Source organism: Grampus griseus, assembly GCF_964374135.1.
Source record: "Grampus griseus genome assembly, chromosome: 5".
NCBI classification, from domain to species: domain Eukaryota; kingdom Metazoa; phylum Chordata; class Mammalia; order Artiodactyla; family Delphinidae; genus Grampus; species Grampus griseus.
In genome coordinates this window covers 69,938,166-69,964,193 of record NC_138998.1, presented here as the reverse complement: position 1 = coordinate 69,964,193, position 26,028 = coordinate 69,938,166, and the positions used below count along the sequence as shown (strand labels likewise).

At 38.1% G+C, this 26,028-nt stretch overlaps 1 protein-coding gene across 5 annotated transcripts in view; it reads left to right on the top strand.

Annotated features, from left to right (window-relative positions):
* ATP13A3 (ATPase 13A3) overlaps nt 1–22,857 on the top strand; it is a 79,548-nt gene extending 56,691 nt beyond the window's left edge. For 2 of the 5 annotated variants that reach the window (XM_082655687.1, XM_082655686.1), the window contains 4 exons: nt 5,021–5,109; nt 10,880–10,960; nt 12,577–12,666; nt 19,413–22,857. In XM_082655687.1, the coding sequence (XP_082511813.1) occupies nt 5,021–5,109; nt 10,880–10,960; nt 12,577–12,666; nt 19,413–19,610 (458 nt within the window). In that variant the 3' untranslated portion in view covers nt 19,611–22,857. Of the gene's footprint in view, nt 1–5,020; nt 5,110–10,879; nt 10,961–12,576; nt 12,667–19,412 lie in introns of those variants that run through there. The other 3 variants (XR_014296832.1, XR_014296833.1, XM_082655688.1) reach the window with 3 other exon arrangements.
* Nucleotides 22,858–26,028: the final 3,171 nt, after the last annotated feature.

Here is a 26,028-nt window from a genome sequence, read left to right as displayed (position 1 = left end):
ACAGTGGGTATTATACTTTCCTTCTGGGTGGTCTGCATAGCACCAGCTGTCTTTTCTCATTTTTGACACTGTTCCAGCCAGTGTTCACCTGGAATTCTTCATTTCTGTCACCTTTGCATCCACCACACTTAAGGGGCCAGTAGAATGGAGGCTTGTGCCTATGTAAGCTTGTCTGCCTGTGGCAATAGGAGATAGCATATTTTGATTGATTACAATTAGGGTTTTAGGGGGGAAAAATTATTCACTATATGTAAATTGCTAGTTTTAAAAATTTGAGACTGTACTAATTCATATATGGAATAACTTAAATTTTTTTTCACATAAAACTGTAGACTTTTGCAGTATCTTGGGATGAGTAGTAGTTATTCTTTTGCTGTAAAGAAATGCCAGTGTTCTAGTTGGCAGAATGTCAGGCCACAGGTTTTGGTGTGTTACAGGGGTGATAGCTACTCACATCTCTCTCTCATGTTAGAGTTAACAAAGCATATTCACATATGTTTTCTTATTTAGTCTTTACTTCTATCCTCTGATTTGTAGGGAAGGTTTTATTACTTTATATTTTGGACAGGTAAGACTGTTTAAAAATGTAAGTGCTGATAATAATTGAAATCTGATTTTTCTCTTTTTTAAAAAGAACTGATATTTCTTATCTAATAAATGGAGGCTGTATGACTGAGAGTCATATTAAAACCATGGGGGACAAAAAGCCTTGCATAGAAGGTTTATCACTGTACTTTTAAGAGAACTTCATAACTTAAGTTACCTTATTATAAGGTGAACTTAAAACATGTATATCAACCTTAATTATTACTTTTAGTTCAATATTTTTAAATTTTAAGGAAATACTGAGCATGCCCAGGGGTAGCTAAAACATCTATCAAAGAACAAAACTTTCTTTACATGAAGAAAACTGGTGTTCAGACTGGTTGATAATAAGTAAGACAAGCTGCACCAGGAAAGTTAATTTAGAGATCTAAGTAAATCCACCCTATCCATACTTCTCCAATTAAGAAAGAGAAAGAGAATATTAGTTGCCTAGTTTTTAAACACATCTTTTAAGTTATTTTGGGAAACTTCCAAAAAAATTAAAGGCTCAAATATTTTGATTTCCTATTTAATTTCAAATTGATTTAAATAAGCTCAGTTGTTGATGGCTGGACTTTTTTTTTTAAACGTGTTAAAACTTATATTTTAGTAGAAATATAGCCACAAAACCTTTGTCTTTACTATAAGCAGCTTGTGCATGTCTGTCAGTGCATACAGAAGTGCATGCTGTCATTAAAACATGCCTCCCGGAAAATACAATAGGAACAGGAAAGTCAACATATACATACTTTGTGATTTTCACATCCTGTCTGTCTGTCTGTCTTTCTGTCATTGACGTCCCCTGATCTTGGAATGTAGTAAAGAAGGAAAAGTAGAGAAGAAAGTAAGAAATGACAGAAATAAAGTATTACTGTATAAAGTGATATACAATGTAAAGTATAAATATAGATGGAAAAGAGTGGGGAAAAGGTTAAGGCTTTCCTAGAGCTGACATTAATTAGCCTTTCCTTTTGTCCTGCACAATAGACAGTTAACAGGTCTTCACTGGGACCTGCTAGTTGCTCTTCTCAATATCTAAACAGTGTAATGTATTCAGTCTATCTTGAGGTGATTATTTTTAAGAATTAACCTCAATCTTAGGCATTTAAGGCATTATAGAGTTTTTTGCTGTCTTCTAGTGGTTCAGATTAATCTAAGTAAAACCTTATTTCAGCCTGTGGTTACCCATTTTTAACTTTAGCTTAGCCCAGTTATATTTTCTTGTTTGACTATGCTATCATTTCAGGGGCCATGATCTTACGGACTTAGTTCTAACACTCTCTCTTAACTAGATGTGATTTCTTGAGATCTGGCTTCAATTTTTGCTACAGTTTTTTTACTTGATCCCTATAATTTACTGCTTGTGAAATCCAGGTTCTTTCTCAGTTTATGAAGGCATTATTACTGACATGCCAGTATCCTTCCTGTTCAGGCCTATGTATCTTTTTTTTTGGCTGTACGCGGGCCTCTCACTGCTGTGGCCTCACCCGTTGCGGAGTACAGGCTCCGGACGCGCAGACTCAGTGGCCATGGCTCACAGGCCCAGCCGCTCCGCGGCATGTGGGATCTTCCCAGACCGGGGCACGAACCTGTGTCCCCTGCATCGGCAGGCGGACTCCCAACCACTGCGCCACCAGGGAAGCCCAGGCCTATGTATCTTTTGCCTGTTCATCTGCCATGCCTGAATTGGTTGGAGCAGATACCTAGAGTCCCTGCAGAATAAGGTGGCCTTTGAAAGACAAGTAACTGAGTAAGGAAGGAGGGAATAGAAGTACGAAAGACTTGAAATCTGTGTTATAGATCAGGCAGTCCTGGTTAGTATTTTTGAGGAAGGAACAAGAGAGGTATATATCAGAGCCATGGACAAGTATTGCGGATTTATTTACTCCATGTAGGTTTTTATTTTTGAGTCACTTAGCTAAGGGGAATATGAAGGAAATCCTTTATGGTGCCTTATTTTGATGCCATATTCCATCAAAAGGAACTGGTATCATTAGAAGAACAATTCTGTGATGCCATAGCTGGGATGTATGTAATAATAACTTAAATCTACTGTTTCCTCCAGGGTCATCACCATATCCCCATTTTATAGTTAAAATAATTTGACTCTGAATGACTCGATGTTCACATAGCTTTGTGGCAGCATCTGAAATAGAAGCTAATTCTTTAACTTGTGGAACATTCTCCCTCAGCCGCCAGTCACCACCAACACAGAATTTGTTTTGATAGCTAGCTGTCTTCTGGTGAAGAGCATTCCTTGCACTTCAGTACGATCACTAAGGAATCACTGACCATGCCAGGAGAATCCCAGAGTTGAGAGCACAGTCTACTAGAAACTCATACCTCTCCAAAATGAATCCCTGAGTTTTCCATTCTTGGTTGAAATCCTTATTGATTTTTTTCATTTTGGTGGTTATCTAAATCTGCTAGCCATCCACCTCCCCTGTCAGATTCCTTTGAATAGTGCCTCTTTTTCTCCCCTAGCTAAACAAAGGAAAGATTCAATTATTTATTTTTTCCTTCAAATGGAAATCTTGGCAGATTTTTAGAGGTGTGATCAAAGGGGGTGGTTATAGGAGAAGGACAGATGAAGAGTTGAGAAATACTGTTGAGGTAAGATGTAAGAAGTTTTTGAGCTTGAGTAAAAAAAAAATTTTTTTTCTGGTAACATGTCAGGACTAGATTGCAAGTCTGTTTTTGCTTATCGTTATAAAAATGCAATAGGAGTTGAAAAACATTCAATATGGGCTATTACTTTATTGAAACAAAACCTTTCTGTCTTTCTTTGGGATTTATATTCTGACTTTTTTTTTTTTTTGGTCCTTTTTCTGATTTAGCCTTTGTGTGTGTGTGCTTGTGTGTGTGTGTTCACGTACTTCCAACTAGCACTTTCCGAACACTTTTTCTTTAACTGACTATATAGATATTTGAATGGCTATATAACATGTATTACTTTCATTGCTGCATTTATTGAATAGAATGTTGTATCCCCGGTTTGAAATTTATTTTTTATTATTTGGTGAAATTTTTATTTTTATTTTTTGGCCACCCCACGCAGCATGTGGGATCTTAGTTCCCTGACCAGGGATCAAACCCACGCCCCCTGCATTGGAAGCGCAGTCTTAACCACTGGACCGCCAGGGAAGTCCCATCCTGTTTGCAATTTAGTAGAATGTTGGAAAAGATAAAAATCTAGAAAAAAATTTCTTTTTTATCTAAGTGGGTTCCAAATTTTTCATCCTGTTGGTCAGTGGCTCATAGTAAAAGAGTTTCCCCACTTTTGGCATGAATGTTAGTATAACTTTCAGTCTAAGCTTCTAGAACAATAAATATATATATATAAAACAATAAACATATATATATATAAAACACAGTATTGTTTCTATAGAATAATAACTGTTGGCCTATAGTTTCCAACTGATGGATTAACAAATTTCATATTTACAGATGACTCCCACATTTAAAAATATTGAGACCCCTTCCTTCATTTACAATCTGTAAATAGTATATTAAACTTCTTTACTCAGTCTGAAGGCTTCATGATAAAGTTTTGGTTATATGTGGTCATAGTAAAGTTTGAGTTTTGAAGCCATCCTCAAATAGGAACTTAGAAATAAATATCCAGACCAAAGAAAAAAGGGGGGAAAAGTTGGGGTCTGTCAATATAATTGAGACTATTTCTGAGCCCCTCCACTCCCATGGCTTGTTACATAAGGGTGTGCTTGTATACGTGCATGTGAATGCATGTATGTACACAGTTAACAAAATGAGCAGGGAGTTTTATTTTTGAGTTAGGAAAGTGATACAAAGTGCTGATGGATGGAATTTACCATCCCTACCTACCACAGCAAGTCACAGGGTTAGCCCACATTTAAAGCAGCAGATCAACTCAGTTTCTCGGTTTTAGCTAGCGTTTTCTGTGGAAATATTTTCATGGAGGAAATTAATGAAAAAGTGGGATTCACTGAACAGAAATATACTTACGTTCAGCTTAGAGTGCCTCTGTTTAGGATTATAACATAACTAATACTGAGAATAAATGTTATCAGCATTTTTACAATCAGTTGTCTTTGCATGTATGTTTTAAATGATAATCTAATTTTGCCATATGTAGTCTAGTCTCCTATTTATGAATTATAGATTGGCTTGGTTGTCTTATAAAGTAGCTATCTATCTGTGAGATACACAAATAAATATTCATAAAGGTCTGTCTCATATTTTTTATAAATGCTGATTATTTTCACATTACATAAATAAATCCTTTGGGCCTGCATGATGTATCATACTCTAGGAAATATCATAGAGCACACATTTTATATACTTCATCAACCTGAATAGAAGTATTTAAAACCAAATTTAAGATCGACAGTATACCAGTATGTGCCTTTTTATTTAAAGGAACTCCCTAATTTAATTGTTTTACTTTCTGTTTCAGATTTTTTTGTTGTGTCTCTGATTATTTTGTATGTTTTCATATTATTCATCATGTTGCATCCAGTTGCCTCTATTGACCAGATTCTTCAGGTAAGGCTTAAGCACATCAATTATTACTGATTGTCTAAGGAGTAATAGGATCTGGGATAGCAGTGGTAAATAAGACAGTAGTGGAAAATGACACATTAGTATCACATAGCCAAATGAGACTTCTGGATGATTGCTAGGGCTTAAGATCTGTCCCCCTCCTCTGCTCTTATGTTACTGGGGAAAGAAACTAAACTGTCTTTGTTTCTTTTTTCCAGGATCTCTTCTTTCCTAATTTTCAAAGATCCAGTTATATTAACCCAAAGGGAGCATAATTAAAACAGCAGCCTTTATTGACTACCTGATATTTTTCTTTCCTGTTTCTTCATTCTTTGCTTCTAGTTCCATTTCCCTTTGTCCACAAACAAATTAAATGTCCCTTGGTCTTTAAAAATAAAAGAACATTGATTCCATTATTTGACCCGTCCCTTACCAACCTACTTCTTGAGTAGTCTGCCTGTACTGCCTCATCACGTGCTGTCCATTGAGTTCTTATTCTCGTTCTCGTTAAAAACTTTATGAAAGATGAAATACTTGTTTTATACAAACGAATATGCATACACGTTTAAGTTGTTAATCATAATAGCAATAAAATAATACCTAGGAGTCCAACATGTAACCTAAAAAAAAGGTAGCATTACCAACACCAGTAAGGCTCTATTGTGCACCTTTCTCCAAACACCCAGAGGGAACCACTACCTCATTGTCTTACTTTTCACTATACCATATATGTATGAAGTCTTAAAAGATAGTTTTGCTTACTTTTGAACTTTATGAAAATGGTATCTGGTGATTGCTGCTTTACTCTGACTTGCTTTTTCCCAAAAGCCTTATTATGATCTGCATGCATTTCATTTTCATTCTATATAGTATTCCGTTATAGGAATATACCATAATTCACTTCTCAGTTCTCCACTGGTAACTAACTGGATTGTTCATAGACTTTTCCTGAATTAATGGTCCTGATGTAAACATTCTTATACACGTCTCTTAGTGTAAGGGAGTGAGTAACATCAAAGAGTTCATCCCAAGTACAAGCAGCAAGGGGGTGGTACAATGCTGTTGAGAATTTAAAACCAGCAATAAAGCCCACTAAACGTCCATCTGCTAGAAATATCACCTTGTCGTGGGAATTCTAAACAATGTCAGTGGTAAAATACTCCTTCCATTACCACCTGCCCTACCTTGGCATACCACTAGGGCAGACCGTCTTCTGGTGTGTTCTAGTATAAGTTTGAGCATGTGCTCTTTAGCTTTCTGAGGTTCCAGTTGTTTTCCAAAGTGATTATACCAATTTATACTTCCATCAGTGTATGAGATCTTTTGTTCCACATCTTTGCCAATGTTTGTCTAGTGGGTGTAAAGTGTGATATGACTTTGTAAGTAATTTTGATATATGGTTGGATAGGACCCCTACCCCACCTCACATTGTTCATCATGATCTTTTTGGCTGTTCCTGAGCTTTTCCTCCTCCGTATACATTTTAAGTTTATACCAGGATAAGGCCTCTTGGAATTTTTATTAGAATTACACTGGTTTTATCAAAAAATTGAGGGGGAGAATATCTCTATTTATTCAGAATATCTTTCTCCCTAAAGGTGTTTTTTTTTTTTTTTAAAGAAGATGTTGGGTGGTAGGAGATTATTAATTTATTTATTTTTGCTGTGTTGGATCTTCGTTTCTGTGCGAGGGCTTTCTCTAGTTGTGGCTTGAGGGGGCCACTCTTCATCGCAGTGCGCGAGCCTCTCACTATCGCGGCCTCTCGTTGCGGAGCACAGGCTCCAGAAGCACAGGCTCAGTAGTTGCGGCTCACGGGCCTAGTTGCTCCGCGGCATGTGGGATCCTCCCAGACCAGGGCTCGAACCCGTGTCCCCTGCATTAGCAGGCAGATTCTCAACCACTGTGCCACCAGGGAAGCCCTCCCTAAAGGTTTTTATACACATTTTTGTTAGATTTATTCCTGTAGTATTATGGTTTTTGTTCCTCTGATAAGTATCTGTTTAAAATTGTATTTTATAGTCCTTTTATGCTGGTGGAAACAGTGCAGTTATTTTGGATATTCATCTCGTATCCATCAGCCTTGTCAAACTTTATTCTTAAAATTTTTAGATTCTCTAGGATTTTGTTTTAGACAGTTATCTATAAATAGTGACTTTTTTTGTTTCTGACATTTCAGTCCTTATTCCCTCTATGTGTTTTGCATGTCTGTTAACCACACGAATGTTGGTGTGATAGTGATGTACTTGTCCTGTTCCTGACTCTACAGGGAGTGTTCCTAGTATTTCACCACTGGATATATTGTGGGCTGTAGGTTTCTGGTATATACTCTTTATCGGGTTGAGGAAGCTTATTTCTATGGTGTTGTTAACATAAATAGACGTTTAATTTTATCTAATCCTCTTTCTACAGCTGTTGAAATGATCACATAGTGTTTCTTCCAGGAGAATGTGGTGAATTACAGTTGACTGATATTCAAATGTTGAACCAACACCATTCCTAGAATAAATCCAACTTGGTCATGATGCATCCTTTTTTATATCTGCTGGATTTGGTTGACTATGATTTTGTTTAGGATTTTTGCTTGTGGTTGCATGAGTGAGATCAAACTTGGTTTTCTTTTCTTGATGTATTGACAGGTTTGGGCATCAAGCTTATAAGCACTTTATGGATGAGCATTCCGTTTCATGGACTTTCCATATTTTAACTAATCCCTTTAATGGATATTTAGATTGTTTCCACTGTTTTGCTATTATAAACAATGCTGTATTTGCAGGTTCTTGCACACTTCATTAAGAAGGACAAACGCATATTTAGAGGTTAATGTCAGAAGTAGAATTGCTTGGCCCAAGGGTATCTAGAATTTGAATTTTTATAAATACTATGTTATTGAACTTTGAAAAGGTTGACAGTTTATAGTCCTACCAACAGTGTATGAGCATCTGTTTCCCAACACACTTCATTCAGAGATTTAGATAAGCACTTTAGGCAAAAGAAGAAAATAAAACACATTTATATAATATTTCTCTCTCACCGCATGCCTTCTACTTCACAGCCAATTAATTTTTTGAAAGAATGCTACATGCAACTCACCTCTCACACACTCATCAACTAATCTAATCTGGCTACTACCCCTGCCAGTCTACTGAAACGGCCCTTGCCAAGGCAATTAACAACCTTCTTGTTAAGTCCAGTGGATTTGTACCCCTGACGTGTGTGTGGTTTTCTTTTTCCCCTCAGTCTTACTTGTCTCCTCAGCAGTATTTGACAAGTTAGCCATGCCATCGTTCTTGAGACATTCTCCCTGGAATTCTATGATGCTTTGCTTTCTTCTGACCTTTTCCTACTTCTTCTGTGACTCCTCATTCTCCATTGTGGTTCCAAACCCTGTGCCTGTGTCTTAAATGTTAGTGTTCCACACATTTGTGTTCTTGTCTTACTCTATCCATTCAGGTGACCTCATCCTTAATTGTGGCTTCCCCTGTAGTTGCCATCTATGTGTTGAAAACTCCTTTTTTTTTTTTTTGCAGTACGCGGGCCTCTCACTGTTGTGGCCTCTCCCGTTGCGGAGCACAGGCTCCAGACGCGGAGACTCAGCGGCCATGGCTTACGGGCCCAGCTGCTCCGCAGCATATGGGATCTTCCCGGACCAGGGCACAAACCCGTGTCCCCTGCATCGGCAGGCGGACTCTTAACCACTGCGCCACCAGGGAAGCCCGAAAACTCCTGACTTTATACCCTTAGCCTAGTCTCACAACTGAGCTTTAACCTGAATATCCACTAACATACTGAACATTATATGCATGGTTCACCCATCAGTTCTCTCAGTCAACATTTAAAAAACTAAGCTCATCATGTTCTCCCTCAACCCTGCTTTGACTCTGTTTTTTTTTTTTTTCGATTCTGTTTCTTGATACTCCCATTTATCCAAGGCAGAAGTATGTGTGTATACTTGTCTTTTCCTTCTCTTTTCATGGCCAGTCTGGTCCTAGATTTTCTCAGGTTTCTTATTCTGTATCCCTGTCTCTCTCTTTACTCCAATCCCATCTGCCACCTAAAAGGAAACTATTGTTTCCTACTCAAAACACTTCTGACCCCAGATGTGTGGGGTTGTTTCACACCAGCCAGTTCTCTGGACACCAACTGGGTGTCTTGCAGTTCAGTTTTAACACTAACTACCTGGGGCGAGCACAGACCCTGCGAGTTAAGGGCATGGTCCCACAGATTGCCCCCACTCCAGGCACCAGATGCAAGTCGCAGATTGTCACCTGTACTTCTTCTGACCAACCAGCTATAAGTCATGGTTCCCACAACCCTCTTCTCAGCTTTGGTAATTTGCTGTAACAGCTCAGTGAAACACTTACGTTTATTGGTTTATTATAAAGAATATAATAAAGGTACAGGATACAGCCAGATGAAGAGGTACATCAGCCAAGGTCTGGAAGGGTCCCGAGCGCAGGAGCTTCTGTCATATGCCATTGGGATGCTTCGCCCTCCCAGCACACGGATGTGTTGACCAACCCAGAGGCTCTCCAAACTCTGTAGTTTAGGGATTTTTTTAAAATGGAGGTTTCGTCATATAGACATGATCAATTATTAACTCGATCTTTAGCCCCTCCCCTCTCCCTGGTCTTTCTGGTGACCAGCCCACATCCTAAAGCCCATCAAGAGTAGCCTTATTAGGGCTTTCCTGGTGGCGCAGTGGTGGAGAGTCCGCCTGCCGATGCAGGGGACACGGGTTCGTGCCCCGGTCCGGGAGGATCCCACATGCCACGGAGCGGCTGGGCCCATGAGCCATGGCCGCTGAGCCTGCGCGTCTGGAGCCTGTGCTCCACAACGGGAGAGGCCACGACAGTGAGAGGCCCGCGTACCACAAAAAAAAAAAAAAAAAAATAGCCTTATTAGAACGAAAACATTCCTGATACCCAGGAAATTCCAGGGGATTTAGAAGCTCTGTTTAAGATACTCCTATCTCTCCCACCACTCAGGAAATTGAGTTTATATATAAACTCAATTTATATATAACTCAACTCTCAGATATAAATATATCTGAGACCAGATATATTTATTTTTCATTGTGTCTGCCACCAGTGTAGTTCAGGCTACCATCGTCTCTTGCCTGGATCAGTATAGCAATCTCCACCCCTCAAATCCTTGCTGAGCCGTAAGTGTCTTTCTAAAACATGCTTTACCATGCCACTCCTCAGCACTTGACACAGGTACTAGTGTGTACCTAGGTACTCAGTAAATATTTGCTGACTAAAGAGATGAATGTATGGAGGAGATTTATTTCCTTCTTTCTTCTCTTTTTCTTAGGCCTTAGAAATTAATCACAGGTTTTAAAGTGAAAACTTCCTTCTTAAATTGATCTGCACAGTTCTTTTTATGAATTTGTCTTTAAACAGTGTAGAGTTTTGAGTAGTACTTCATTATTAGATCAGTATCTACTTCATTGTTTAAAGATAGGACTTTATTTTTAAAATAGAGACTTGTTAGAAATTCATGATCTAGTAGAGCATGGGCTTTTGAGTTTGAATAGGATTTGTCTCTTAAGTTCGACCACTTTAATGTATCTTTTAAACCTTGAGTTACTTCACTTTGCGTTTTATCATCTGAAAAGTGGGTATAGTATCTACCTTGTGGCATTGTTGAGGATTGAGTAGATAGTGTATGTGAAAGTGTTTGGTATATAATAGGAATGAAATAAATTTGGAAATTACGATATAATGCTATAATATCAACTACGTACTATATTAACATAATTTTTGTCTTACAGATAGTGTGTGTACCATATCAGTGGCGTGTAACTATGCTCATCATTGTTCTTGTCAATGCCTTTGTTTCAATCATGGTAGAGGTAAGCACTTTACATAATTAAGTGGCTGCCTTGCTGCTTTGCAATTCTTGGTGATTTAATGGTAATGGGGGAAATGGATAGGTAACATTATGGAGGCCCATAAAGAATTTCAGTTTCATTGCAGTTAAATTCATTTAGCCTTCTCTTCTCAACTTTTCCATGAGCTAATAATAGTCATATTAAGAGATAGGACGGAATTCCCTGATGGTCCAGTGGTTAGGACTCCGTGCCTTCACTTCCGAGGGTGTGGGTTTAATCCCTGGTTGGGGAGCTAAGATCCCGCATGCCATGCGACGTGGCCAAAGAAAGAGAGAGAGAGAGATGATTTAGCTGAAGTCATAGGTGGGAGAAAATAAGCAGTTATAAATCAAAAATTAGTGACTGAGAGAAAGGAGAGAAGATTGGTGCTCAGGTGGCCCATAAACTGGTAAACCAGTGGCCATGAAATCAGAGCACCACCCAAGTCCTGTGATGTACAGTAAAATCTCCCATTTAAGGGAGGAAAGGGAGGGGGCTCTCTCCATGAAGTATAGTAAATCTTAATCATTAGAGAGTTTATTGAAATTGTAAAATAGTGACCATGATGAACTTACCCAGTCTGAGCCTGATTGCTGGAACTTCTTCCTTGGTATTTACTTCTAAGTTTTCCTTAGAGGGAAGAGGTCTTAAGTACTCTTTGGTCCATTTTATACTGTATAGTTAGTCTCCTACTAGGATTCCTTTAGGTCAGCTTCTCTAAAAGGAGATAATAGGTTCTCACTTGCTGCTTATTAATAAAATTTGGTCTGTTCTCAGAGCTACTATTATTCACTCTTACAGTAGCAGTATGCCAAATGAAGAAGGAGATACAGTTGTGATTTTTAAGTTAAGGCTTTCATAGAGTAGGCTTTTGAATTAAAATTAGGTAATTTGTGGGAAACATGTATACTTTAAAGATAATGGCTGTAGACTTGGAAATTATGTTTAATTTGATATTTTTCTAAAAGATGACTTGGTATTTAAATTGGGGCCATAGTGGACAGCATGGTTATTACGGTACTGATCTTTTTAGGTTGCCCATTTTAATGTATTTTTGCTGTTTTATGGACAGTAGAAAGCATGTCCAAGATACTGTACTTTAAAAGCTTTCCTTTTTCTATAGTATAAGTTCATCTTTTCACTCAAATGTTATTTAAGATAAAATCTTTTTATAAAACAGAATTTCTAGGGAATCCTTTCTTAATCTCCCTTAATTTATTCTTGCTTACTATCAAAAGAATTATTTTTCATCGTATGCATATAGATATAGTTGTATATAGATAGAGATAACTCAATTCACTGTTAAGAAAAATACTTCAGATTATAAGCATTATTTTAATATGGGAAAGCCCTGAGGATTCATATAAAAGCTATACTTCGTAGAAAATTTATCAAGAATTTTGTGATGATTTATATTTGTTACAAAAGTCCTGTTGTTATTCTTTGTCCTTTTGCAATATAAACTGAAAGCCGCTATATGAAAGCCAAATCATGTTTTTCACGTATGTCTCAGCATTGTGTGAGCCTTTTTAAATGTACGCATTAATAAACAATGACATAGTCATTTTTAATTCTTAACTCGCTGGACTATCTCTCAGAACTTCTTCCTTGACATGGTCCTTTGGAAAGTTGTGTTCAATCGAGACAAACAAGGAGAATATCGCTTCACCACCACACAGCCACCACAGGTTGGAAATCAGCCCTTACTCTCAATTCTTCACGTCAGTTGTGTACTCTGCATTGTGTAGGGTGGTGTTCTGTTGTGTGTTGCTCAACCTTTTCCTCTATGCCTGGCATTTCATTTTTTTGTAAGGAGTCCTAGAAGATTCATGGCAAATATTTGTTACAGTCTTTTTAGGACTTCAGAAATTTCATAAGTCTCTTTTCCATTCCAATCCGTATCTTCTCTGTGTGTGAAGGTCTTGTTCTCAGTGGTAAATTTTTCCATTTCTGTCTGGCTTAAATTTTATGTTTTCGGTTTTTATGAGTCCCATTAGAGGCTAAATGAGATTCATGTAAATAAAGTTATGGAATGGGAATTGTTTCTTCATGGATCAGAGTCCAAAGGTCAAAATTCTGAGGAATTATTTCTGATTTCTTGTCAGTTACTGTGCCTTAATTTTGGGTGACTTTTTGGTTTTCCCCAGCATATGTCTCTCATCATTTAGAAACATTTTCAGAGAGATAGTGTTCATTTTTATACAAACCATGGTTTAAGGACTTTTGACTTTCTTTGTGGTGAAAAGAAAAGAGAAGCAGATGAATAAAACCCATTTTTTGGTGTTAGGATGTTGAAATTCTTGATAGAAAATATAGGTTAGTCTTGTTTTTTAAACCAGTACCATTGAATCACAGCTCTGAGCAGCTTTTTGAGTATAGAGAACTTGACAGCATAAAGTTCCACTCCCTCATTATTGTGCCCATTGCTGTTTGTAGGTGGGCGATATGCTTTATACACGAGTTCTAAACCTGTCACTCATCCCAAGCCAGAAAGCAGCTTTCCGAATTCAAGAGGATTCCCTGGCGTGGGTCACTCGCTTATTTTTAGCCTTCTTGTACCTGAGTAGCTATGTCCTGAGCTTTGCTTTGGTAATTCATCAGGCTTGATGCCTGGTGTAGTAGTGTCACAGGATCACTTTATAAGAAGTTCTGTAGAGCACCATTTCCTTTTCTAATGCTTGATGATGAGTAAGGATAGTTTTGTAATAATGTGATAAGTCTGGAATCTGCTTTAGTTTCTTTTTCTCAAAGCAGTGTAAGGCACAGTTGTCCCTAGTAAGTATGACCAGAGCTGTATTAGAGAGAGGCTCAAGTCCCTGAGCTACATCTCCTCTGTGTCTTGGTTACCTCACTACATTGCTTCAAAGGGTTAACTTTGGGTCCTATCATCAGTCCTCATATAAAATATTTGTACTGGCAAGGCCTTGGCCAAGGAAAACATTTCCATTGTTTTTAGCTTTTCCAAAGAGATCTCCAACTATTGGTCTAAACAGGAAACGCAGGTTCTGAAGAGGAGCTGTACCCTAAGTCAAAAGTGGGCATCATAAAGCTCCTTTAAAACATTTGAATTGGAAAGCCTTCCTCACTTTTCAACCAAAATTAAATGGCAGAAAATTCTATAATTTGCTACATCTTTTTTCTAAAATTGTGTCCTCATTATTTTTAAGAGTTTGTGCCTCTTATGTGAGGTTGTACCTCTGAAGTGTTCTGGGGAGAGAGTGGTCTGAGCAGGGAGGCTTCCACCGGCCCCATGTGTTTACCAGTTCTGAGCACCACTGAGTAGACAAGAAGTTTGGCCTTCAGTTTCTAGGGTCATGTTTTAAGAAAGCAGTTTTTAAATCATTGGCTTCAGAAAAGAGGGTTCTTATAACCTCTTAGCACAGAATGCTGTGCTTTCATCTTCCAACACTTCCGTTTGTAGTTTGCTCTCACTGTTCATATTTGTGACCCTTGGAGAGCCCATCCGTTAGTCAGATTACTGTAAGGCTGTAGTTCTCAATTAGGGGTAATGCCCCCATCCTCCCAGGGACACGTGGCAGTATCTGGAGACATTTTTGTTTGTCACAATTGGCGGGGGGTGGGGGGTGGGGGTGAGGTTGCTCCTAGCATGTGGTGGGTGGAGCCTGAAGATGCTGCTGAGTAAACATCCTACAGCAGCGCCCACGACAAAGACTGTCTGGGCCAACGTGTCAGCAGTGCCGAGGCTGAAAAAGCCTGCCATAAGGTGAAAAAGCAAGTGAAGATGAGAGTGACCTGACACCTAGGAGCCCATTCTGTGCTCTTTCCTACCAAGAGTCCCATGAGGTCTTCTAAGATCGCAGCTCTCAACCTTCTCTGTTAATGTCGGGGGAAGAACAGCCATATTTCTTCATTCCTTCCTTACCATATAAACCCAGACACCATTGAGTAAGGTTCGAAGTTTCACAGCTAAAGACCCTGGACTAGGCTCCAGGTCTTAATGCAGTTGAGTTATGAAGTCGAGAACCTCACCTAGAAATCTCAGGTAACCACGTCCAAAATATCTGGTGATCTGCAAGACAGCTATGTAACACCTCCAGAATCCTTCCAATCTCAAGGTGTTTCTAACTTGTTTTATACATAAAGAAACAGCATTCAGTCAACTTGCCGTGGTTATGCAGCTTATGAGTGGCAGAGCTGGGAGTTGAAGCCAAGGTTTCTGATTTCAAGAGGAGTGCTTTTCCACTGTGCCACACTGTCTCACATTATGAGGCCACAGAGATGCAAAGTAATAGAACAATCAAGTGACAAAATGGAGACAAAGAACAGCTACTGTTTTCAAAACCTACTTTTTATGGTAGATACTGTGAGGCATTTTGTATAAATTCTCTCTAGTTGTTACAACCACCTAAAAGGTTAGGGTAGAGAGACTGAAGATATCCCTGTCTTCACAGATGAGGAAACAGCATTAGAACTGGAATTCAGGTTCAGTTTTATCTGGGCCCAGGACATAATATTTCTGTAACAGAAAGCCTCCATCTGTTCTTTAAAAACGAAATAAACCTTTAGGTGTCATTTTATTTAATAGTAGACATTTTAGATATTATGTTTATTTGGCCCACTGAACATACATACAGCTGATCTAATTTAGATACAGAAAGATTTTTATATAATAGTCACTTATTTCCTACAGTGGTTCTTTTTCTTACTAATGCACAGTGGCCTCAGTAAACGTCCATTGAATCAAATTGAAAACAGGTTAAATAAACCATTTGTAAATAATCAAAGTTAAAACTTTTATGTAACCTATTATTTTTTTTCTGTAGTGATCTTTAGCAGCTCCAGATGTTAATACTTATTCTCTGACAAAAAAAGAAAAGAAAAAAAAAACATTCTTGAGATGCAGTGATTTTCAAGTAAGGATACTCATCACAAATGCCTTGAGCTCCACCTTTGATCTACTGAATGAGAAGTCTTCAGTGGAGGGGCCCATCACCTGTGTTTTTCTGTACAGCTTTACCCGTGTTTGAGATCTGTGCTTCATGTTCTCTTTCGAAGAAGCGTTTGTGCCTACCCTGTGTCTGGTAAACTGAGGCTGCTTAGTGGTTAGATGTGGAACTGGAGTCATACCGTCATGTATTTTGATAATGCCTGAGAATGTGTCCTGATTATGTTTCCCTTTTGGGGGAAAAATCCAGATGTTAGCTGTAGTCTTTATGCCACTTAGGATATTATTCGAGTTTATTTAGATAGAATGCTCATTCTGATTGTGTTTGTCTTATATTCAGGATTGGTATGGAAGAAGAGTTTTATGAAAACCACAGCACCATTACAACATTTTCCCCATAAGCATGGCTTTATATCTTACATACTGCCTATGAAAACATTTCCTAAAAGACACTGCTAGGAGTTAGCTGGCATTGGGGTTCTGGAATGAGCAGCTTGGACTGGTCTAAAAAGCAGGAGAATTTTAGCTGTAGATCTTTTTAAAAGTTCTTTGTGTTTTTTCTGCTGGGCTGTGGTAGCCACTTTGCCTTCTCTGAGGGATACACTTGGTTATTTAACCACTCCTTTCAGGAGCAAATCACAAGATCCAGTTGCTGGGGCTCCTGTGTTCTGCTTCAGAGACTTACCCTAGATGTTAGGCGAGGCCTTGGTGCTCATTCTAAGCCCCGTGACGCTTCATCTCTTCCCTCTCCTTGTGCAGTGCTTGCCTTTGTCCTGTTGCCACTGTCTTTTCTCCCTCGATTTAGTTCTATTCTAGCATGCCTGTAGCACTGTTTATTTTCTGTACCAGTGAATTATGTTGTTTAAGGATGTCTGTGGTATGCTTGTGTTTGTAAATGAACAAGCCTATGCTTGCTTATAGTGTATTTTTTGTGTATGCTGTTTGGGGGAGGTGAGGGTACAAGAACAAAATATGAGTCTAATTGTAGTGGAGGGGGGGATCCCTAGTGTTCCTTGTGACTGAATTTATTTTTAAAATTATAACAGGTGTATGTTGCTTTTAATAGGGACATGAGGATTTTTGTTTAAAAAAGCATGCACATTAATGTGAAAAGAATTGTGATTCAATTGTGATTCTGTTTGCAGTGGATTTCATTTTAATTTTATTGCTTGCCTCATTTTCCACAGGTGGGGAAATGATGGATTTTATTATTTTGTGTGTGTGTGTGTGTGTGTGTGTGTGTGTGTGTGTGTCTTACATTTGAATACACTTGGCTGTGACTTTCCTTAACTCAGCCTGTTTTGCATTGCTTTCAGCCCAGCTGGCTCATCTGGACAGACAAGGCTTATATGTTTCTGCCTTTTTTTTTTTTTAAAGTCAGCATTCACCATTCGCCCTTTTCTGTGATCCTTTAACAATGCTACTTGCTGTAAAATAAAAAGTGACAGCTTTCACATTGATTTAGGAACAATGAATTTTTTTTCCCCTGCAATTAGACGGAAGAATTTAAACACCTTGGGGAAGAGATAGGTCCAAGTAGTGAACTGTCGCCTCAGATTAAATATTAAGGTTTGTCATGTATACACCTGTACCGAAAAGGAATTCTTTGTTATTTGGATCACCTGAAGAGTCCTATAGCTAACCTCTTCTATATTCTAATGCTAAATGTTTTCTTGTGGACTTCCTTTGAGGTGATGGTAATAACTCTGCTTTTAGCTATGACAATAAAGAGGCTACTAGATGAATAATCCTCAAATCTGCATCCCCACTAACCCACCCCACCCCTAATCTGTATCCCCACTAACCCACCCCACCCCTGATCTGTATCCCCACTAACCCACCCCACCCCTAATCTAACATAGCTTACTTGTGACAAACCACAGTTTTTGCCTTTAAATTCTTGGTAATGGTGCAGCTTACACTGTTTTGTCGACAGAGTAAACTAGAAGGCCTTCAAAAGCATGTCGTTATTGTGTATCACGCTCTCTGCCGCATGCCCACCCCCAGTTTTGAAGAAGGAGAGAGTAGTAGGTTCCTGGTGGTTGTCTCAGTACGATGAGACCTACCAAGTCAAAGTATGAAAAAGTTTTAAAGAGTTTTCATTTTAAAGTATTTTTGCTATTCTCCATTGGCCAATTTAGAAACCTGTGTTTCAGGGTCTGTGTTGTAGCAAATTTGCCTTTCTTGATCATGAAGATATTTTGAGAGTTAACGTTAGAATGCTTCCGGAATTTTGTGAGATTACAGCTGACCCTTGAATAATGCCAGGGTTAGGGTTGCTGACCCGCCCCACAGCCAAGAATCTGCTATGATTTATATAGTTTATAGGCCTTCTGTATACAGGGTTCCTCCATATCTGCAGATTCAACCAACTGTGGATCATGTAGTACTGTAGTATTTGCTAAAAAAACCCACATGTAAGTGAACCTGCACAGTTCAAACCCGGTGTTGCTCAAGGGTCATCTTTACTTCAGTTGAGCTTAGACCTGGTTGTAGCCTAGGTTATATGTTGATGGCAAAACAAAACAACCTGGGATTTAAATTTTGCTTTGTAGAAGAAACATCCAAAATAGTTAAGAATTGACTGTTCTTCAGAGGTGAATATAACTACAGGTCTCAGTATAGTCATTTAGTTTTATTTCATTTATTTCCGGTTCCAATTAAGACAAATTCTGAGGGCCTGTATTGAATTTACATTTTTGTACAATAACCAGGGACTCTGCTTTCTTCTTCTTCAAGAACTATTTATCTAAGATCACATCCAGTAAAAACATTGGGATTGATCCGAAGGAATTCTGTGACAGCAGAGCTTTTTATAATGAAATAATACTAAGAATTAGTACTTGCTTTATAGTTTTGTATGTACCTCTTTCCAGTTGTGGAGCACCAAGGGGAAACCATCATTATAAAATAAAATTGTTTTTATGTTAATGAGAATGTGGTTTTAAAAGAAGTGATTGACATTAAGCATGATCTAAGTTCTGATTTTGACCTAACAGTATTTACATAATGCTTTGAAAGGTGATATTAACAGTAGCAGTGGTATCTTTACAGTGTTTTCTTTCAAAAATGATCAGGTGGTTAAGTTGCTAGAAGCAGTAGTACCAAAAGATAGTTTAGGATAGAACGAGGGTTTTCATATTAAATATTAAAAATTTTTTCTCTGAATAGTTCGAAGTTATTCTTAATACATCAGATGTTTTATGTTATGGAATCACAGACTCCAGATATACAAGTTATTTTTAAAATGTATCTGCATACAGGAGGAGGTAGGAACATAGAACTAAATAAAATGAAGTATAAATTACATGGATACTTTAGAAATATAATCTTAAAAAAATAATGTTCCTAAATAATGGAAAGCTGTTTTTTAAGCGTGGATTTTTTTTTTCTTTCCTTCATGTATTTGTTGTGCCCAGAAGTAATTTCCTCTTATTTTTCTGTGCTGATGAACTGTGCTTTAACAAACTTGTTAAAAACAACAGCTCTTAATCTACTGGGTGTTCCTCTTTTTCCTTATTTTCTTAGGAGTCAGTGGATTGGTGGGGAAAATGCTGCTTGTCCTGGGCCCTGAACTGTAGGAAGAAGATGCCAAAGGCCAAGTACATGTGTCTGGCCCAGGAGCTCTTGGTTGACCCGGAATGGCCACCAAAACCTCAGACAACAACAGAAGCGAAAGCTTTAGTAAAGGAGAATGGATCATGTCAGATCATCACCATAACATAGCAGTGAATCCGTCTCAGTGGCATTCTAGTAGCAGCATTGAGGAGAATGTAAATGTAGGACTTACTCTGATCCTGTGTGTCAGAATGGCACCCCTTCAATTTATGTCCCTTCCAATATAGTAGCTGATTTGAGGGTTTTTTAAAAACAAAACAAACAAAAAGAGATTAGCCTGTCAGTTAAATTAATAATCAAACTTCAAAGTCCTATACCTTCATTCAGTAACTCTAAATATTATATATATTTCCAGAACTGGCTTGATTGTTATCCTCAGTGATACTCTTTATAGGGTACAGAAGAAAGTTGGTATCTGGAAGGTGTTTAGATATTAGCTTCTAAGACTTTAGTTTATGCCTTTAAATTTATTTTCACAGCCCCCTTATTAGAAAAAGTCATCATTTATTTACAGGCCCTAAATTTGTGGTTGTTAAATAAAATGGGTGTTAATTAGCCTCCAATGAAAATAGGTACAAAGCCTGTTTTTATTTGATTTCAGTATTTCTCCCAAAGAAGACTTAGTATGCATACCACCAGTTCCCTTTAATAGCATAGAGTTAGGAGTGAGTTTTATGGTGTTGCAACTCAGGTAATTTCCATTTATGGTTTTATATTTTCTGTACAAACTGCCTGGGTTTTATTTTTTCTAATCAGCAAGGTGCTTCACTGCCTTCTTGAGATGTCCCTCAAAGGTATTAAATGGATCTTGTGCTACGTCTGGTGTCAGTAGTATAATTTGCTTTAGTTAAATGTTGTTGAAGCCTTTTCAGTAGGAAAAAAGCTGATTTCTTTTGGCAGTAGATGCAGATCTCCCTTTCTAATATCTCTTCATACCTATTTTTTTCCTCTCAGGCTTTATATTATTTTAAATGTCTTTTTATTTTCTCCTACGTCTTTAATTACCTAAAGACATAGGATAATAGTTTTTTGTTTTTTAGTTTTTTGAGTTAGAATTTTACCTCCTAAAATTTTAAAGGTTTGATGTATGTCTCTCCTGTTAATAATGAGGCTTAAAAAAATGAGTGGTTTTGAATGACTGCTATTTTTTCAAAGCTGTATGAACCTGGCGAGTTTGCTCTATGCCATTAGGTGGCGCCAGAGGTCAGAGTTTACCTATTTTGGATTGGGTGTTTACGAATGAGCACATTTGGTTGTGGAAATTTCTGGGAGAAAAAAAAAAATGAAATAAAGTTTAAAAGAAAAGTCATTCATTGAGCCAAAAGAAATGTGGAAGATATTTTTCACCTTTCTGTTTTGCCTGGTTAATGTTTAAATTCTAAACAAAATTAAGGTAATTTAAAAATGCCTTTATAGGTAAGATCCAGCAGTTTGGCAAAGACCAAAGTTCTGATAAACAAGAAAACTGATACTGCTGTAAAGCGGACACTAAACTACTAAGACTGTGTGATCTTATCCTGTGCTCTTCCTTGACCGGTAGCATGCTTGTGCTTTCTACTTCTAGCTGATCATTATTTTCCTGATACATATTTACCAATTTGATCAAATGTTACCCAGAACCATAAAACCAAATGGTTCTCATTTTTTATGCTGCAGAGACCTGATGATTTTTGGTTAACTGTAGAAAAATGTATGTTACACTCAGGATCACTGTTAACTGCTGTGGCCACTGATGATTCTTACAAAAATATAATCAAAGTTTTCCATCAAAAAAGTATGATACTATATTAATACACATTAGATGATAAGAACAATTATTCCATGAATGATTCTATGAAGCTATGCATCTTAGACCTCTTGAGCTGTGATTAGCACTGTTTTTATAGTTACTTACTCTCTTTATCATTTTATAATTTCCACATTCAGTTCACTTCCAATACATACGAGTGATAGTCTTCAGTGATCTCCCACAATTGTAAATTTTATTCTCTGATTTAAATACTGAAGCATATAATTAAAGTAATTGCTAAGTAGCAGCTTAAAAATCCAACTGTCAGATTGTATTTAACATCTTTAAGAGCATGATCATAAAGAGCTATATTTTTGACAACCTCCCCCCTTTTTTAACATTTAGATTTTATAAGGGTTTTATATCACATCTGTCCATATTGTTTTCAAAGGAACGAGGTTTTTAGGTAGGTGGACAAAGCATTTGTAGGAGGTTAGATTTGAACATAGACAAGGTGGGTTGTTCAGGTTGAAATGGATGGCTTCCAGAATGTGATTTGAAGAACGCCTGTGAGTCCAGGTGTGGGTCCTACTTAGTGCCATAGATAGATGAGTCCTCTCTCTGTAGGTCACCATTACATAGTAATCTTGATTCTGAATTTCACATTAAATTATTTGAGTGTATACAGATCTAAATTTTAAAATCTGTACATATGTTATTTTGACGTATTAAGATGAATAAATATTGCTGATTTAAATTTTATTTATGCACATACCTAAAGGACAGAAATGTCCAGGAAAGTAATTGTTAAATAATATGTAACTTTTTAACTTTTTAAATAAATAACAAGATTTTTAATGTGTGTCTCCCTCAGGGTTGTTTAAAGGTTTTTTTCCTCCCTCAGATATAAATAGTGGTAACTATATGTTTTGTATCTTCTAGCACCAACTGCTGTAAAGCAATGCTGCAAATAATGCTTGAATAAAAGTGGCTAAGCCAACAACAAAGTAAAACCTTTTTATATTAGTTTTATAATCCCTACATTCGAAAGCTTTCCAAATTGTACTTGCATTTAAATAAAACTGTTGCAGTTTTTACTATTCATTTTGTTTCCCATGTTTATGAAACTACTGCACAGTTTCAAAGGCATGGAAAATTATATCAGTGTTTGTGTACTCTGTTCCCCCAAACGGCTATGGATCCAATGTCCAGAGAAGAGCAAAATTCCAGCTTTAGAAAACATTCTAAGATTTCATGCATGCAGTTTTGACATATCTGAAAATAGGCTTTTTGTATATTTATGGTGGGAGGTGGTTGGGAACTTCTAACAAAATGTTAATTTTTGTACAGTCTGTAGGCATTTACACATATTTTTAATGTATTAAGATTTGGTAATTATGTGCACATTAAATTAATAAAATAATTACTTCCTGTTATGATTTGTGAATTCCCTAAGACTTTGGATTTTTTTAAGTAACTTTATATCAGAAATGATACTGCATCTTTATATTTTTTAAATAGTATTGCTGCTCAAGAATGGTACCCTGATGTCAAAAAGGCATACGTTCAGAATTGTACATTCAGCACTGTAAATAACCTTATGAAAAATTTTTGATTGAAGCTGTTCAAAATAAAGATTTGAATAATATATATAACATTTCTTTTTTCTGTGTCTTTATATACGTTTGTTTGCTCTTTAGTTGCATGAATACTGCCCAAATACTCTGGATTTATTTTCCTGCTTAATACTTCCCCCATTTCTCTCTTTTTTTTTAACTTTGAATTTTTCAAGAAAATAATGCAACTTTCCACACACCACGTCATGTCTGTGACCGGCCCGTGGAAACCCATCAGTCAGATACAGTGTAGAGCCAAATGTTAAGCCTCAGGAGGTCTGAGGGAAATGGTGAAATAGAAGACTAGGGGCTTAGAATTTATTAGTAGTTGGGAAGATCAGACGGAAAGCTAATGCCATGTAAGCCATGTAAGTTTGAGGGGAAGCGGCATCCGTGGATGCAAAAAGAGCGCTCCATGGTACAGGAGACCTTGGAGCTGACTACTGGCCATAGGAATCCCGGAGAGGGCAGGATGTGCTGGGCCTTGTGCTTGGGTGGGAGGGCTTTCCTTGTGTCACAGGTTCTGCAGGAGCCATGTGTCCTCTGCTGTGGGCCATGTGGATGGTTGGCTGGTGTGAGACCTAGTTTGAGCCCAAGTTCCTTCCATTCTCTGTGGGTTGTGTAGCAAATGATCGTGTCCCTTGCACCACAGCCTGCAGGTGGCAATACAGTTCTGCATGTCTCTCCTTCCTTTTCCCCCTCCATCACTGCCAGGTGCTTTACTCTGGGTATATACTTACTGCAGGGAAGGACAGAGGGAGTTCTAGGAGTTTGAATGAGATTGTCCCCGTACCAAGTTGGGGTTGTGGTTACTCTACAAGTACAGAGAGATCGCTGCTGTGCCCTGGCCTTGGAGTCTCTCCCACGGAGGAAGAAAAGCATATCTCCTTCGGTAGATACCTGGTTTTGAATGGCCAAACCCTGTAAGCCAGGGTTCTGCGACTGATACAGAAGCTGCCACTTAGGACAGCAGATTCCCGACTTGTTTCATGGATCCAAAATCCAAAGGACTTGAAACACTGGTGCCGTCATTACTTCAGTGCTCAAAGTACTTCTCAGTACCTCATCAGTTTGCTCATTGGATCAACTCTGCTCCTCCACTGTCTGCAACTTCCGTGCCCAGTGTTCCCTTCTTGGCCCATCATAATGTCCTCTCTTCAAAATAAAACTTGGAGGTAATTCTCACAGGAGATCTTCCTGGGGAAATGGGCTAAAGAAGCTTCACCCGAACTTGACTCGAAGTCGTACTCTGATTATCCCACAGTGCCTTTTCCCAGGCCTCTGTCATGCTGGCTTCTGGCATCTGATGGGCAAGGGGCCTTTCACTTGGTCTGCCTGTGTGACTGGCTCACTGGTCACCAGGGGAGCTGTTCCAGGCTCTGGAGCTTCTTCCCTTGATGTAAGCGGAAAGACCGCTCAGTGGCTTTCCCTGTGTTTTAGGACTGCATATGCTTAGAAGATCATTTCAGTCCCTTCAGCATTTAATGGGCTTCGACTGCATTTGGCTACATTAAAGGCTGAATAGATTTCAGTTCCTTTTCTATAACACCTGACAATGTCGATTTGGGGGACTTTTTTCCCAACGATAAAATAATTTAAGAACCACTTCTGTTGTACCACTGCACTCAGATTCCAGAGGTTAATGTTCATTCTTTTGCAATTCAAGCATTGACTTTTCCCAGTATTTTAAAATACCTATATTCCTACCTTTTTTCTTAAATAATGCCATTTTCCCTTCCAAATCACTTTATATTCGCATTAAAAAAATTTTAAGTGACATTAGGCACATTTGATAAAATTTCAAAGCTCACAGAAAGGTATATAAGGAAGTCACCTTTTTCCTGGTTTCTCCCCCGAAGGGGGAATACTAAAGTTTCTTGGGTGTATTGTTCTAGAAGAAATATATATGCACATATGTTTTTAAAAATCCTACACACATAGAACCCCATGTTATATGCTATGCTGCCCTTGATTTATGTCATTCAGTGTGTTTTAGAAAGTTATGTCAGGGACTTCCCTGGTGGTACAGTGGTTAAGAATCCGCCTGCCAATGCAGGGGACCCGGTTTCGAGCCCTGGTCCGGGAAGATCCCACATGCCGCGGAGCAAATAAGCCCGTGCACCACAACTACTGAGCCTGGGCTCTAGAGCCCACGAGCCACAACTACTGAGCCCGTGTGCCACAGCTACTGAAACCCGCGTGCCTAGAGCCCGTGCTCCACAACAAGAGAAGCCACCGCAATGAGAAGCCCGCGCACCGCAATGTAGTCCCCGCTCACCGCAACTAAAGCCCACGCGCACCAACAGAGACCCAACGCAGCCAAAAATAATTTTTAAAAGTTATGTCAGTACTTGCAGCTCAAATCCATTCTTTTCAAAGTCTGCAAGGCATCCTATTGCATGGATATACTATAATTTAAACGACTACTTCCCTATTGATGGTCATTTAGATTTTCTTTTTTTTCTATTAAAATCCTGCAAATAAGTTTTTGTGTACATGTCTTAATGAGCATTCCCATAGGATATATTTTTAGCAGTGGAACTGCTGGACAAAGAATATGTATGTTTAAAATTTGGTTGATACTACTAAATTTTCCTCCCCAAAGTTTGCTACCATTTATATTCCCACCAATGTAGTATAAGAATATCTACTTCTTCACACTTCATAAAACGCTGGATATTTTCAGACTTTATATTTCAGTGTGGTGTTGGTATAGGGATTATCAAATAGCCCAGAAACAGACCCACACAACACTCATCAGATGTTGATTTATGACAGTGCTGACATTGTAGCTCTGAGGGAAGAAGGGATATACATATATAGGAAAGCTGGTTATCCTAATGGAAAAAAATAAAATTGTACTTACATCATACACAAAAATCAATTCTAGACAGATTAAAGACCTAAATGCGACGGACAAAATTCTAAAATATAATAATAAGGTGTTATAGGAGAATATTTTTTGGCTTGAGAGGAGAGGAGGAATTATTTTAATACCCATAAAAAAACAAATCTTAAAGATTAATAACTCTGCCTCTATTAAGACTTCTGTCCATCAAAAGACAGAAAGCAGGTGGAAAGGCAAAGCACAAACTAGAGGAAATATCTGTAACACCTACAGTTGACAAAGGATTAGTATCCAGAATACATAAATAATGCCTACAATTCAGTTTCTTAAAGA